This window comes from Pristiophorus japonicus, chromosome 20 (genome assembly GCF_044704955.1).
Source record: "Pristiophorus japonicus isolate sPriJap1 chromosome 20, sPriJap1.hap1, whole genome shotgun sequence".
Lineage (NCBI taxonomy): Eukaryota > Metazoa > Chordata > Chondrichthyes > Pristiophoridae > Pristiophorus > Pristiophorus japonicus.
Genome location: NC_091996.1, coordinates 31,895,629 through 31,912,901, shown reverse-complemented (window position 1 = coordinate 31,912,901; position 17,273 = coordinate 31,895,629). Strand labels below are relative to the sequence as shown.

At 43.3% G+C, this 17,273-nt stretch overlaps 1 protein-coding gene across 1 annotated transcript in view; it reads left to right on the top strand.

The window, feature by feature from the left end:
* LOC139232467 (protein crumbs homolog 1-like) overlaps positions 1 to 17,273 on the top strand; it is a 216,264-nt gene that overhangs the window by 91,466 nt on the left and 107,525 nt on the right. Inside the window, exon 2 of the mRNA XM_070862702.1 lies at positions 13,058 to 13,300. Coding sequence (XP_070718803.1) covers positions 13,058 to 13,300 — 243 coding nt within the window. The remainder of the gene's footprint in view (positions 1 to 13,057; positions 13,301 to 17,273) is intronic.

The following is a 17,273-nucleotide window of genomic DNA, read 5'->3' as shown; positions in this document are numbered from 1 at the left end:
AGTTACATTAAATGGACTAAGGTCACTACAGTTCAAGTACAACACATTGCCTCGTGGAGTCATTATCAGAGTATCTAAAGACATAAGATCTTTGTAACATCATTTTGATGAATTATGAGGCACTAAGGGGAAGAAATTCAGTCGCGCCCCTCAGTCGAGGCAGTGACTCAGGCGGAGTGATCATTTTAGCACCTTGAAAAAGTTTGCGCCTCCTGCCGAGAAATTTGTCAGAATTGGGCGAAGAGCTGAAAGTGGGGCAAAACCGGCCGTTATACACTTGACCTGGGGGGCCGGGGGGGGGTGGGGGGGGTGGGGGGGGCGATAACGAAAATGTCGGTGCTAAATTTAACCGACCCATTGCGCATGTGCCAATCTCCGATTGTGATCCCGGGAAAAGCCGACTCTTAAAGGCGCGGCATTGTAAGGCACGCATTAAAGTTTTCAAAATCACTTGTTTTCAATCTGGTCTGTCTGCCGTTGCAAACTGGGAGGCTCATGCACCGTGCTGTGTGTAAACGTTGCACTGACTGTGACTTCCGAGGAAGTGCTTCCTCATCCCTTTAAGTTGCCATCAGTTAACGACTCTGCAAGCCTGTACCGACTGTTTTTCCAGTCGTTGTTATTGGCGGGCACTAAATGAGGCAGCCGCACTTAATTTAGTGAGCTGGGTGCAAGTGTGGGCGTTGCATCAGGACTGATGTCATGATCGGAGTGATCAAGAGCAGCCAGGCGCTAGCGGTTTGCATCCCCGCTAAACCTCGTACGAATTTTACAGCGGGGCGGTAAAAGCTCCAAAGCTCACATTACCGCCCCATCTGAGCTATAGACAACCGAAAATCCAGTCCTAAACGTATTAACTATTTTTAATATTTATACTTATTTCACTTACCCTAATTGAAAGATATTACAAATATATATTTTTTTAAAGATGCCTACTCCACTATGAACAAAAAACCTACCAGTAAGTTTTCATAAAAACAGAGAAACATAGAAAATAGGTGCAGGAGTAGGCCATTCGGCCCTTCGAGCCTGCACCATCATTCAATAAGATCATGGCTGATCATTCACCTCAGTACCAGTTTCCTGCTTTCTCTCCATACTCCTTGATCCCTTTAGCTGTAAGAGCCATATCTAACTCCCTCTTGCACATATCCAATGAACTGGCATCAACAACTCTCTGCAATAGGGAATTCCATAGGTTAACGACTCTCTGAGTAAAGAAGTTTCTCCTCATCTCAGTCCTAAATTCTTACTCCTTATCCTTAGACTATGTCCCCTGGTTCTGGACTTCCCTAACATCGGGAACATTCTTCCTGCATCTAACCTGTCCAGTCCCGTCAGAATTTTATATGTTTCTATGAGATCCCCTCTCATCTTTCTAAACTCCAATGAATACAGGCCCAGTCGATCCAGTCTCTTCTCATATGTCAGTCCTGCCATCCCGGGAATCAGTCTGGTGAACCTTCGCAGCACTCCCTCAATAGCAAGAACATCCTTCCTCAGATTAGAAGACCAAAACTGAACACAATATTCAGATGAGGCCTCACTAAGGCCCTGTACAACTGCAGTAAAACCTCCGTACTTCTATACTCAAATCCCCTAGCTATGAAGGCCAACATACCATTTGCCTTCTTCACTGCCTGCTGTACCTGCATGCCAACTTTCAATGACTGATGAACCATGACACCCAGGTCTTGTTGCACCTCCCCGTTTCCTAATCTGCCGCCATTCAAATCACATTCTGCCTTTGTGTTTTTGCCACCAAAGTGGATAACCTCACATTTATCCACATTATACTGCATCTGCCATGCATTTGCCCACTCACCGAACCTGTCCAAGTCACGCTGCAACCTCTTAGCACCTTCCTCACAGCTCACACCGCCACCCAGCTTAGTGTCATCTGCAAACTTGGAGATATTACATTCAATTCCTTCATCTAAATCATTAATGTATATTGTAAATAGCTGGGGTCCCAGCACTAAGCCCTGCAGCACCCCACTAGTCATTGCCTGCCATCCTGAAAAGAACACGTTTATCTCGACTCTCTGCTTCCTGTCTGCCAACCAGTCCTCTATCCACATCAGTACATTACCCCCAATACCATGTGCTTTAATTTTGCACAACAATCTCTTGTGTGGGACCTTGTCAAAAGCATTTTGAAAGTCCAAATACACCACATCCACTGGTTCTCCCTTGTCCACTCTACCAGTTACATCCTCAAAAAATTCTAGAAGATTTGTCAAGCATGATTTCCTTTCATAAATTCATGCTGACTTGGACCGATCCTGTCACTGCTTTCCAAATGTGCTGCTCTTTCATAGAAACATAGAAAATAGGTGCAGGAGCAGGCCATTCAGCCCTTCTAGCCTGCACCGCCATTCAACGAGTTCATGGCTGAACATGAAACTTCAGTACCCACTTCCTGCTTTCACGCCATACCCCTTGATCCCCCGAGTAGTAAGGACTTCATCTAACTCCCTTTTGAATATATTTAGTGAATTGGCCTCAACTACTTCCTGTGGTAGAGAATTCCACAGGTTCACCACTTTCTGGGTGAAGAAGTTTCTCCTTATCTCGGTCCTAAATGGCTTACCCCTTATCCTTAGACTGTGACCCCTGGTTCTGGACTTCCCCAACATTGGGAACATTCTTCCTGCATCCAACCTGTCCAAACCCGTCAGAATTTTAAACGTTTCTATGAGGTCCCCTCTCACTCTTCTGAACTCCAGTGAATACAAGCCCAGTTGATTCAGTCTTTCTTGATCGGTCAGTCCCACCATCCCGGGAATCAGTCTGGTGAATCTTCGCTGCACTCCCTCAACAGCAAGTATGTCCTTCCTCAAGTTAGGAGACCAAAACTGTACACAATACTCCAGGTGTGGCCTCACCAAGGCCCTGTACAACTGTAGCAACACCTCCCTGCCCCTGTACTCAAATCCCCTCGCTATGAAGGCCAACATGCCATTTGCTTTCTTAACCGCCTGCTGTACCTGCATGCCAACCTTCAATGACTGATGTACCATGACACCCAGGTCTCGTTGCACCTTCCCTTTTCCTAATCTGTCACCATTCAGATAATAGTCTGTCTCTCTGTTTTTACCACCAAAGTGGATAACCTCACATTTATCCACATTATACTTCATCTGCCACGCATTTGCCCACTCACCTAATCTATCCAAGTCACTCTGTAGCCTCATAGCATCCTCCTCGCAGCTCACACTGCCACCCAACTTAGTGTCATCCGCAAATTTGGAGATACTACATTTAATCCCCTCGTCTAAATCATTAATGTACAATGTAAACAGCTGGGGCCCCAGCACAGAACCCTGTGGTACCCCACTAGTCACTGCCTGCCATTCCGAAAAGTACCCATTTACTCCTACTCTTTGCTTCCTGTCTGACAACCAGTTCTCAATCCACGTCAGCACACTACCCCCAATCCCATGTGCTTTAACTTTGCACATTAATCTCCTGTGTGGGACCTTGTCGAAAGCCTTCTGAAAGTCCAAATATACCACATCAACTGGTACTCCTTTGTCCACTTTATTGGAAACATCCTCAAAAAATTCCAGAAGATTTGTCAAGCATGATCTCCCTTTTACAAATCCATGCTGACTTGGACCTATCATGTCACCATTTTCCAAATGCGCTGCTATGACATCCTTAATAATTGATTCCATCATTTTACCCACTACTGAGGTCAGGCTGACCGGTCTATAATTCCCTGCTTTCTCTCTCCCTCCTTTTTTAAAAAGTGGGGTTACATTGGCTACCCTCCACTCGATAGGAACTGATCCAGAGTCAATGGAATGTTGGAAAATGACTGTCAATGCATCCGCTATTTCCAAGGCCACCTCCTTAAGTACTCTGGGATGCAGTCCATCAGGCCCTGGGGATTTATCGGCCTTCAATCCCATCAATTTCCCCAACACAATTTCCCGACTAATAAAGATTTCCCTCAGTTCCTCCTCCTTAATAGACCCTCTGACCACTTTTATATCCGGAAGGTTGTTTGTGTCCTCCTTAGTGAATACTGAACCAAAGTACTTGTTCAATTGGTCTGCCATTTCTTTGTTCCCCGTTATGACTTCCCCTGATTCTGACTGCAGGGGACCTACGTTTGTCTTTACTAACCTCTTTCTCTTTACATACCTATAGAAACTTTTGCAATCCGCCTTAATGTTCCCTGCAAGCTTCTTCTCGTACTCCATTTTCCCTACCCTAATCAAACCCTTTGTCCTCCTCTGCTGAGTTCTAAATTTCTCCCAGTCCCCAGGTTCGCTGCTATTTCTGGCCAATTTGTATGCCACTTCCTTGGCTTTAATACTATCCCTGATTTCCCTAGATAGCCACGGTTGAGCCACCTTCCCTTTTTTATTTTTACGCCAGACAGGAATGTACAATTGTTGTAATTCATCCATGCGTTCTCTAAATGTCTGCCATTGCCCATCCACAGTCAACCCCTTAAGTATCATTAGCCAATCTATCTTAGCCAATTCATGCCTCATACCTTCAAAGTTACCCTTCTTTAAGTTCTGGACCATGGTCTCTGAATTAACTGTTTCATTCTCCATCCTAATGCAGAATTCCACCATATTATGGTCACTCTTCCCCAAGGGGCCTCGCACAATGAGATTGCTAATTAATCCTCTCTCATTACACAACACCCAGTCTAAGATGGCCTCCCCCCTAGTTGGTTCCTCGACATATTGGTCTAGAAAACCATCCCTTATGCATTCCAGGAAATCCTCCTCTACCGTATTGCTTCCAGTTTGGCTAGCCCAATCTATGTGCATATTAAAGTCACCCATTATAACTGCTGCACCTTTATTGCATGCACTCCTAATTTCCTGTTTGATGCCCTCCCAAACATCACTACTACTGTTTGGAGGTCTGTACACAACTCCCACTAACGATTTTTGCCCTTTAGTGTTCTGCAGCTCTACCCATATAGATTCCACATCATCCAAGCTAATGTCTTTCCTAACTATTGCATTAATCTCCTCTTTAACCAGCAATGCTACCCCACCTCCTTTTCCTTTTATTCTATCCTTCCTGAATGTTGAATACCCCTGGATGTTGAGTTCCCAGCCCTGATCATCCTGGAGCCACGTCTCCGTAATCCCAATCACATCATATTTGTTAACATCTATTTGCACAATTAATTCATCTTTAATAATTGATTCCAACATTTTCCCCACTACTGATGTCAGCCCGCTTTCTCTCTCCCTCCTTTTTTAAAAAGTGGTGTTACATTAGCTACCCTCCAGTCCATAGGAACTGATCCAGAGTCGATAGACTGTTGGAAAATGATCACCAATGCATCCACTATTTCTAGGGCCACTTCCTTAAGTACTCTGGGATGCAAACTATCAGGCCCCGGGGATTTATCGGCCTTCAATCCCATCAATTTCCCTAACACAATTTCCCGCCTAATAAGGATTTCCTTCAGTTCCTCCTTCTCACGAGACCCTCAGTCCCCTAGTATTTCTGGAAGGTTATTTGTGTCTTCCTTCGTGAAGACAGAACCAAAGTATTTGTTTAACTGGTCCGCCATTTTTTTATTCCCATTATAAATTCACCTGAATCCGACTGCAAGGGACCTACGTTTGTCTTCACTAATCTTTTTCTCCTCACATATCTATAGAAGCTTTTGCAGTCAACTTTTATGTTCCCAGCAAGCTTCCTCTTATACTCGATTTTCCCCCTCCTAATTAAACGCTTTGTCCTCCTCTGCTGAGTTAGAAAATTCTCCCAGTCCTCAGGTTTGCTGCTTTTTCTGGCCAATTTATATGCCTCTTCCTCGGATTTAGCACTATCCTTAATTTCCCTTGTTAGCCACGGTTGAGCCACCTTCCCCATTTTATTTTTACTCCAGACAGGAATGTACAATTGTTGAAGTTCATCCATGTGATCTTTAAATGTTTTCCATTGCCTATCCACCGTCAAAACCTTTACTCCTCACTCGCCAGCCTATTCTAGCCAATTCACATCTCATACCATCGAAGTTACCTTTCCTCAAGTTCAGGACCCTAGTCTCTGAATTAACTGTGTCACTCTCCGTCTTAATAAAGAACTCTACAAGATTGATAATTCGTCCTTTCTCATTACACATCACCCAGTCTAGGATGGCCAGCCCTCTAGTTGGTTCCTCGACATATTGGCCCAGAAAACCATTCCTAATACACTCCAGGAAATCCTCCTCCATCATATTGCTACCAGTTTGGTTAGCCCAATCAATATGTAGATTAAATTCGCCCATGATAACTGCTGCACCTTTATTGCAAGCATCCCTCATTTCTTGTTTGATGCTGTCCCCAACCTTACTACTACTGTTTGGTGGTCTGTACACAACTCCCACTAGCGTTTTCTGCCCTTTGGTATTTCGCAGCTCCACCCATAGATTCCACATCATCCAAGAGTACTGGCAACTTATATTAATTATCGTGACACATCCATTTCCAGAGATAAACCCAATTTAAAAAAAATCTCTTGTAAAAAGAAACATTTCTGCTTATAAAACATATTACAACCATTGTGGAAGCTGTCGCATACACACACAAGAAAGCTTCTTGTCAATTACAGCCCAAGTGCTGTGGTTCAACTTGGCCCATTAAATCATGGAATCATACACCACAGAGGAGGCCATTTGTCCAATTAGTCCCACTTCCCTGCACTTTCCCCATTGCCTTGCAAATTTTTCCTTTTCATGCCATGATCTTATTGATTGGTGGAGCAGGCTCGAGGGGCCGTATGGCCTACTCCTGTTCCTATTTCTTATGTTCTTATATATCCAATTCCCTTTTGAAAATTACTATTGAATCTACTTCCACCACCTTGATGTGCTTCCTAAAGTGTGGTGCCTGGAACTGGACACAATAATCTAGCTAGGGCCTAACTAGAGACTTACGAAGATTTAGCATAACTTCCTTGCTTTTGTACTCTATTTATAAAGCCAAGGATCCCATATGCTTTTTAAACAGCCTTCTCCACTCGTCCTGCCATCTTTGTGCATGTGAACCCCCAGGTCTCGATCAATCTTCCCCCTTATTTTTGTTTGGGTGCGCAGCCCCTTTAAGGTGTTGCATAGCCCATTCACTGTTTCGCTCATATGCAAAACTTAACATTGAAAAAGCCGGTTCTGGGGTGCATGGGACCAGCAGAGAGAGAACTTTGGTCTCCATGTTCCCTCCCTTTAAATTTGTACCATGTCATTTATCGTGCATCAGTTTTCCTTCCAAAATACATCACTTCACTTAAGTATCATGGGCTCAATTTTCCCCAAAGCTTTTTTTTGGCATACTTGAAGAGTTACGCCCGTTTTTTGGGTCCCAAATACGGCAAAAAAAAAAATTTCTAAATTTCCCCGTTGGATTTCTTCATTTTGGCGTGACCTAACCTTTAGTTTTGGGGGTGGAGCCTTGATCTGCACCAGAAAGATCTGGTTGCCACGGTAACCAGGGACACAATGCAAGCTGAGGCTGCAAAGTGAAACATACAACCAGCTCCCAACACATTAACTTAAAAACACATTGAAACATATTGCAGCAACTTACCTCCAATGCCCCCAGCCGAAGGGCTTGCAGGTCCAGTCCGGTCTGCTGCCCAAATGGTGTCTGTCTGTCTGTCTCTCGCTCTTTCTCTCTCTGAGCATCTGCTACGCTGATTTACATGCTGGCGCCGATTTCCTTAACTCTCCAGAAGGTTTTTCCGCCGAGGCCAAATACGCTGGCCTAAGCAGAACTGGAGTAACTCTCAGCTGGCCAAACTTCCCTAAATGGCCAGAATTGGCGCGGGTGGCTGGTTACGCCCCCTTTGGCTGAAAAAAAAGTACCTAAAAAAATTGTAACTGAGTTACGCTAGGGCAAATTGATTGGGGAAACTGTGGTTTTTCAACTTGGGCCAAAAAAAGCCGCCTGCTCCAAAAAAACGGCACAAATCACTGGGGAAAATTAAGCCCCATGTGTCTGCCCGTTTAACCCATCATCATAGGCGGTCCCTCGAATCGAGGATGACTTGCTTCCACGCTAAAAGGTTCTGAGGTGTTTCAATGAAGGACCTAATATTCCGGATCTCGAGCTAAATCTCGAAGGATGGATGATGCCTGTGCGTGGATTTTATTAACGTGTAGTGACCGTTGCACACCAGTCACCACACGGGCTTGACAGAACTAGGCCTTCGTCCAGTGGCAAGGGTTAACCAAGACTAACTGGAGACCAGCTCTGCTGCTGACTCACCTCTCTCTGTGCACTGATTAAGATTGTGTCGCTTCTCCGTCAAACGACGTTACTTCTGCCCCACACTAAAAGCTCACATTCCTTCTCCTCTTTCACAAACATCTCACACAGCAAAACTACACCACACACCTGGAAAAAGCCTTCATTTTAGAATCAGTAAACTCCTGAAAAAGTGGTGGGGACAGGTTGCCCAAACCAGCGTTCAGTCGCCAAAGGCATCTCTGAAGGGTGTGGGCGTATTGTCTTCCTGAGAGACGACAGACCCGGGACCAGCCCCAGATTTAAAAACACACACACACATACACACATCACGTCAATATATTTTGCAGTGATGAGAATGGCACTGAAAACCTTGTGCATGTGTGGAAAAAAAAAATCACTCTGACTATGTCCTGCTGAACCCTGGTACTATTTTCCTCACTATTTACAATGTTTCCATTAACTGATGCATAATAAGATAGCTGTTTGTATAGTGCATTGCTCCTCCCTACATCCCACCATTGGTAGCACAGCCTTCAGCTGCCCCAACCCTACTCCCTGGACCTCCTGCCCAAACCTCTCCATTCCTGTCTCACACCTCCTTCAAAAACCTTCTTAAAACCCATCTTTTTGACCAACGTTTCAGGCATGTCTCTTAGCTCTCACACCATCGCTCTTCGTCCATTCTATTGTTTTCCCTCTGTTCTGAGTACCGGTGGGGGCAATGGTGGCTCTTGGGAGTGCAGCCAGAGCTAAGTCCATGGCACCACGGGTGGCTCAGCTGCACAGGGGGGGAGGAAAAAGAATGGAAAAGCTATAGTGGGAAGGGGTTCCATAGTCAGGGAAGCAGACAGGCCTTTCTGTGGCCGCAGATGTGACTCCAGGATGGTATGTTGCCTCCCTGGTGCCAGGGTCAAGGATGTCACTGAGCGGCTGCAGGACATTCTGGGGGGAGAGGGTGAACAGCCAGAGTTCGTGGTCCACATCGGTACCAATGACATAGGTAGGAAGAGGGATGAGTTCCTGCAGGCAGAGTTTAGGGAGCTAGGAGAGAGATTAAAAAGCAGGACCTCAAAGGTTGTAATCTCCGGAATTACTCCCAGTGCTACGAGCTAGTGTTCAGAAATAGGAGGATAGAGTAGATGAATACGTGGCTGGAGAGATGGTGCAGGCGGGAAGGCTTTAGTTTCCTGAGGCATTGGGACCGCTTCTGGGGAAGGTGGGACCTGTACAAGCCAGACAAGTTACATCTCAACAGAGCCGGGACCAATATCCTCGCGGGGGGGCTTGCTAGTGCTGTTGGGGAGGGTTTAAACTAGTTTGGCAGGGGGATGGGATGGGAACCTGAAAATAGATTCAGTAGGGCGGGGAGTAAAGCTGGAATTAGAAAGCAAAAATAAAGAAAGTAAGTTTGAAGGAGAGAGGGAACAAGCAGGTAAAAAAGGTAATAAAACAAATTTAAAGGCACTTTGTCTAAATGCATGTAGCATTTGTAACAAAATAGATGAGTTGACAGCATAAATTGAGACAAATGTGTATGATCTGATAGCCATTACAGAGATATGGTTGCAAGGTGACCAGGACTGGGAATTAAATATTCAGGGATATTTGACAATCTGGAAGGATAGACAGAAAGGAAAAGGAGGTGGAGTAGCTCTATTGATAAAGGATGGAATCACTGCAATAGTGAGAAACGATATATGCTCAAAGGATCAGGGTGTTGAAACAGTTTGGGTGGAGATAAGGAATAATAAGGGAAAAAAGTCACTGGTGGGCAGTCTATAGGCCCCCTAATAGTAGCAACTCTGTTGGTTGGGGTATAAAGCAAGAAATAGGGCTTGTAAAAAGGGAGCAGCAATAACCATGGGTGATTTTGACCTCCATATTGATTGGACAAATCAAATTGGTCAGGGTAGCCTTGAGGAAGAGTTCATAGAGTGCATAAGGGACGGGTTCCTTGAGCTGTATGTAATGAAACCAACCAGGGGGCAGGCTATCTTCGATCTGGTCCTGTGTAATGAGACAGGATCAATAAACAATCTTCTAGTAAATGATCTCCTTGGAATGAGTGATCATAGCATGATTGAATTTCAAATTCAGATGGAGGGTGAGAAAGTTGGATCTCTAACCAGCGTACTAAGCTTAAATAAAGGAGACTATGAAAGTATGAGGGCAGAGTTGGCTAAAGTGGACTGGGAAAACAGATTGAAGTGTAGGACGGTTGATGAACAGTGGTGTACATTTAATGTCAAGCCCGTGTGGTGGCTGATGTGCAACGATCACCACATGTTAGAAAAATCCACGCACAGGCATCTTCCACCCCCTCAACTGGAGTTCAGGACTGGAACATCGGGTCTTTCCTTGAAACATCTGTGAACGCTCGTGGAAGCAAGTCATCCTCGTTCGAGGGACCGCCTATGATGATGATATTTAAAGAGATATTTCACAACTCTCAAGAAAAATATATTCCAGTGAGGAGGAAAGGGTGCAAGAGAAAAGATAGCCATCCGTGGCTAACTAAAGAAATAAAGGATGGTATCCAATTTAAAACAAGGGCATACAAAGTGGCCAAAACTAGTGGGAGGACAGAAGACTGGGAAGCTTTTAAAAGCAAGCAAAGAATGACTAAAAAAAATGATTAAGAAAGGGAAGATAGACTATGAAAGTAAATTAGCACAAAATATAAAAACAGATAGCAAGAGTTTCTATACGTATATAAAAAGAAAAAGAGTGGCTAAAGTAAATGTTAGTCCCTTGGAGGACGACACCGGGGAATTAATAATGGGGAACATGGAGATGGCAGAAACTCTGAACAAATATTTTGTATCGGTCTTTATGGTAGAGGACACAAACAATATCCCAACAGTGGATAGTTAAGGGGCTGTAGGGGGGGAGGAACTTCACACAATCACAAGCACTAAGGAGGTGGTACTCAGTAAGATAATGGGACTAAAGGCAGATAAATGCCCTGGACCTGATGGCTTGCATCCTAGAATCTTAAGAGAAGTAGCGGCAGGGATTGGTTGTAATTTACCAAAATTCCCTGGATTCTGGGGAAGTCCCAGCAGATTGGAAAACTGCAAATGTAACGCCCCTATTTAAAAAAGGAGGCAGACAAAAAGCAGGAAACCAATTGGCCTAAGCTATGTGGTTGGGAAAATGTTGGAGTCCATTATTAAAGAAGCAGTAACAGGCCATTTGGAAAAGCAAAATTTGGTCAGGCAAAGTCAACATGAATTTATGAAGGGGAAGTCATGTTTGACAAATTTGCTGGAATTCTTTGAGGATGCAACAAACAGGGTGGATAAAGGGGAACCAGTGAATGTGGTGTATTTGGACTTCCAGAAAGCCTTTGACAAGGTGCCACACAAAAGGTTACTGCACAAGATAAAAGTTCACGGGGTTGGGGGTAATTTTTGGCATCGATAGAAGATTGGCTAACAAACAGAAAACAGAGAGTCGGGATAAATGGTTCATTCTCTGGTTCGCAATCAGTAACGAGTGGGGTACCGCAGGGATCAGTGCTGGGACACCAACTATTTACAATCTATATTAACAACTTGGAAGAAGGGACTGAGTGTAACGTAGCCAAGTTTGCTGATGATACAAAGATGGGAGGAAAAGCAATGTGTGAGGAGGACATAAAAAAGCTGCAAAAGGACATAGACAGGCTAAGTGAGTGGGCAAAAATTTGGCAGATGGAGTATAATGTTGGAAAGTGTGAGGTCATGCACTTTGGCAGAAAAAAATCAAAGAGCAAGTTATTATTTAAATGGAGAAAGATTGCAAAGTGCTGCAGTACAGCGGGACTTGGGGGTACTTGTGCATGAAACACAAAAGGTTAGTATGCAGGCACAGCAAGTGATCATGAAGGCCAATGGTATCTTGGCCTTTATTGCAAAGGGGATGGAATATAAAAACAGGGAAGTCTTGCTACAGCTATTCAAGGTATTGGTGAGGCCACACCTGGAATACTGCGTGCAGTTTTGGTTTCCATATTTTCGACAGGATATACTTGCTTTGGAGGCAGTTCAGAGAAGGTTCACTAGGTTGATTCCGGGGATGAGGGGGTTGACTTATGAGGAAAGATTGAGTAGGTTGGGCCTCTACTCATTGGAGTGCAGAAGAATGAAAGGTGATCTTATCGAAACGTATAAGATTATGAGGGGGCTTGACAAGGTGGATGCAGAGAGGATGTTTCCACTAGTGGGGGAGACTAGAACTAGAGGGCATGATCTTAGAATAACAGAGATGAGGAGAAATTTCTTCTCTCAGAGGGTTGTGAATCTGTGGAATTCGCTGCCTCAGAAAGCTGTGGAAGCTCAGACCGAATTTAAGACCGAAATAGACAGTTTCTTAGACGAAAAGGGGATAAGAGGTTATGGGGAGCAGGCAGGGAAGTGGAGCTGAGTCCATGATCAGATCAGCCATGATCTTATTGAATGGTGGAGCAGGCTCGAGGGGCCGTATGGCCTACTCCTGCTCCTATTTCTTATGTTCTTATGTATGTTAAGCGCCTTGGGATACTTCCTATGTTAAAGGCGCTATATAAATGCAAGTTGCGGTTACTATATACAGACTTTTCTCCTGTTGCTTGTTAACTAATAACAGATTGTGATTGAATACTAGAAAATTACTTCAATTCTCTAAATAAAACTTGGCATGTTCAGCCCAGCAGTGAAAGAGAGTCCCAAGAAGTTTGGAATGTTAACTACTGTGTGCCTGAAGTGCCAGTTTTAAAATTAATAAATCAGCCTGCAATATTACAACATTGCTTTAACACAGGAAACTGGAGATTAATTTGGTCTGACTAAATATTTCTCTCTTTTTCTGTCACGCAGGTAATTTATGTTCTCCGAATGTCAACCATTGCTCATCACAGCCCTGCCAGAACAACGGGATTTGCATTGATGGCCGAAATAACTACACCTGTCAGTGTCCAGTTGATCCTGTGATCTACTTAGGAAAGAATTGTGAATTACAGTTTGATGCCTGTTCTTTTAAGATGTGTTTGAATAATGGCACCTGTAAGACCACAGCAGGAAGTCTGCAATACAACTGCTCCTGCTTAGCTGGCTTTGCAGGTATTGATTGCAATCTAGATATAAATGAATGTGAGAGCAATCCTTGCCAAGGACTTCATGTTGATTGCATAGATAAGATGAATGGATATAGTTGCCTGTGCTCTCCGGGGTATGAAGGGGAAAACTGCACAACAGAAATCAATGAATGCCGTATCAACTCATGCAAGAACAATGGAACTTGCTTGGATGGGATTGGGAATTATACCTGTGATTGTCAACCTGGTTACACAGGGGTTAACTGTGAGACCAATCTTGCCTACTGTGCATCAAATCCTTGTTTGAATGGGGCTCTGTGTGTTGAAGGGCTAAGTGAGTATAAATGCTTCTGTGTCCCTGGATACCAAGGGCCTAACTGTGAAATTGACATCAACGAATGTGCATCCAGACCATGCAGAAATGGGGCCACGTGCATACATGATGTGGATCGATACTTGTGTGCATGTCTTCTTGGCTACGAAGGTAATTTATGTTTCCTCTGTAGGACATGCAGTAAATTAAAGTTGAACAGTTATGCTGCTAATTTAGATATATTGGTCACAGACAAATTTTGTAGAATAAATGTGTCAAGTCTGCATAGAAAATGTATAGCATCAAGATTGGGAGATTAACGTAAATTGGAATAATAAATACCGAACTTGTGTTAGTCTCCAATGTTTACAGTTTAACTTTGGAGCAATAATGATGATTTCATGTCATTACAGATGTCTTTCCAACCTGACCTTTAGTGTCTTGTACCAATGGTTTTGGATCTAGGATTTGATAGTCACTAATGTTTTCGTAGTGATTTATACTCAAAAAAGACGTCAAAATATTTACTACTGCAGTGGAGTTCCCTTGAAAGAACATTTTGTTCAGGATAAATTTCTAAGTTATACTGGTCCAATAGAGGAAAAATATTTTCTCTCTCATTTGGCTCCCTCCTTATTGGTCACACACACTGGCCTCCACCTGGGAGGGCAGGTAAATTCATTCTCATCATTTTTGATCATGTTGACCAGTAGCAGCTGGTGATATGCAACCTGCAGAGGTACCCCAGCCAATCTGTTTTATCTAGGCATCTCCACTCTGGTCACTGCTACTCAGAAATTTTGTTGATATCAGCAACTTCCATCATGGGGCAACCCAGATCCAAGTGACAGCTGAAGCTAGGATTCAAACTCCGATTTGCCAGGAAGTATGTATCACCAACTCGGTTATTGTTTCAACCCTGAGCAATTAGCAACATTCTGGGTTTTTTTTCCCGTTTATTTCATAAGAACATAAGAAATAGGAGCAGGAGTAGACCATACAGCCCCTCGAGCCTGCTCCGCTATTCAATATCATGGCTGATCTGATCATGGACTCAGCTCCACTTCCCTGCCTGCTCCCCATAACCCCTTATCGTTTAAGAAATTGTCTATTTCTGTCTTAAATTTATTCAATGTCCCAGCTTCCAGAGCTCTCTGAGGCAGTGAATTCCATAGATTTACAACCCTCAGAAGGAATTTCTCCTCATCTCTGTTTTAAATGGGCGGCCCCTTATTCTAAGATCATACCCTCTAGTTCTAGTCTCCCCTGTCAGTGGAAACATCCTCTCTGCATCCACCTTGTCAAGCTCCCTCATAATCTTATATGTTTTGATAAGATCACCTCTCATTCTTTTGAATTCCAATGAGTAGAGGCCCAACCTACTCAACCTTTTCTCATAAGTCAACCCCCTCATCACCAGAATCAATCTTGTAAACCTTTTCTGAACTGCCTCCAAAGCAAGTATATCCTTTCGTAAATATGGAAACCAAAACTGCACGCAGTATTCCAGCTGTGGCCTCACCAATACTCTGTATAGCTGCAGTAAGACAGCTGGTAGATCACATGTTTACTTTCCACAACTATGGTTACAAGGTCAAATTGCAATCACTTAACTGTGCCAGCCTATAGCGATTAAATCAGGGCAAAATACATACAATGGCAATCCATTTTTCCTTTCCTCCTCCCAGAAATGTTTTCTGGGCACTACATTTACAAATTTATCTAAAGGAGACCCTCACCGTCTCCAAAATCCCAACTTAGCCACTGCATAGTCTGTCAGCACCAAAGCATACTACCATCCACACTCACTACTGGTGGACATCTTGTGGAAACAAAATGCTTCACATCTGAAAGGAAAACTGATAGATATTGGAAATGCCTCTTCTCCAAGTTGTGGTGGAGTGACACTGGTATCAGATGCTGTGGGCCTCAATGGCCTCTCGAGAAATCTGTGGAGCACCCTTTGGCTCATAAGTATAGCTGAATCCTAAGAAACATATAACTCATTCATTCCACAACTAAATATGAACCAAACAAAAACACCATAGAGCAGGTCTCCAGTTGTCTTGGATAATCCTTGCCACTGGACCAAGACCTAGCTCTGTCAAGCCCGTGTGGTGGCTGGTGTGCAACGGCCACCGCATGTTAAAAAAATCCACGCACAGACATCTTCCACCCTTCAGGATGTCATTCAGGACCTGGAATATTAGATCCTTGATTGAAACATCTGTGAACATCCTTTTTTGGTGTGGAAGCAAGTCATCCTCGTTTCGAGGGACCGCTATGATGATGATGATGAGAATCAACTGGAGAGAATGACAGAATGTTGCAGCACAGAGAGGGACCATTCAGCCCTAGCTCCACAACTGAAGTGGTCTACGTTAATCCCATTTTCCTGCTCTTTCTCGATATCCTTTTATATTCTTCCTTTTAGAAATGTATCCAATTCCCTTTTAAATGATGTTACAGTCCCTACCTCAATAGCCACTTGCGATAAAGCGTTTCATATTCCAATAACCCTCTGTATGAAGTAAGTACTTCGAGCTTCCCCTTTTATTCTTCTTGTGATAATCTTAACTTTATGCTCCCTGGTCACCTGTTCACAAACCAGCGGAAAGAACCTTTCACTATTAACTCCCTCAAAATCTTTCATTATTTAAACATTTTCTATTCAGTCCTATAACTTGAAATTAAACACATACTGGGGAGAGGTAGAGTAGCTTGAGTATGTCTAGTGATGTGTTCAAGATAACATTGGTTTGCATGATTGTCAGAAAGGAAGTTATAATGGTTTGTTTGAAATTGGCTACAAGTCTTTTTTGTTTCCCCCAGGAGTAAGCATTACTAGTATTTAGAGAGGGTGGTGCATCATAGTATGGATACAGTAAACCTGATTGGACCCGAGGATCTTTTTCGCCTTCCTTATGTTCAAATGTCTTCGGTAGTGAGAGAATAGTTTGCAATTGGAAACGTCGTGGTAGTTGGACATTCATTAGAATCATGTAACACAATTCAAAATGGCAGCAGACATTGAGCCTTTGGATTTGTCTCATGCAAAAAATTGAATTCTAGACCTTCTAAAATGAGTTTAAACCCAAATAAAATAGAATCACACCACTATTCCATAAGCAAAACTGTTCCACAACAATTCATATAGCAATGGAAATACATATTGTGTTGTGAATACATCGTATGATTTTGGTGCAGAACCAAGTTTGTTTGTGTTCTAAATTAGTCTGTGGAATTGGATATTCACACAATCTAAAGCCCCAGTTCATGGCCTGTGATTCCTTGTTAGATAATTATAAATCAACTTCCTAGAACGAGAAAAGTTTACTTACTGACTTATTTGTAATGAGCAATCCTTGGGCGCACGAGATCATCCACTTTTTCTCCATTTCCTGTCTAAACCAGCTGGTACAATATGAATAAAATAGGGTGCAGAGACCTACAGCAAACCTTCTTCAATAGTGCCCTGGAGAAGGTTTCATATTCAATAAGCTAATTCCATAAGCATGAAGTTGCAAATATAATGGCCACTTTTAGAAAATACTTATGTGGCCAACATTTTTTTTTAAGAAGGCCACGAACCCTAATTTACCATAATGAGTCATACTAGATGATATCCTTAAGCTAAAGGAGTGAACGCCAGACATATTCCAGCAAGCCTACCAATTGGTTTGAA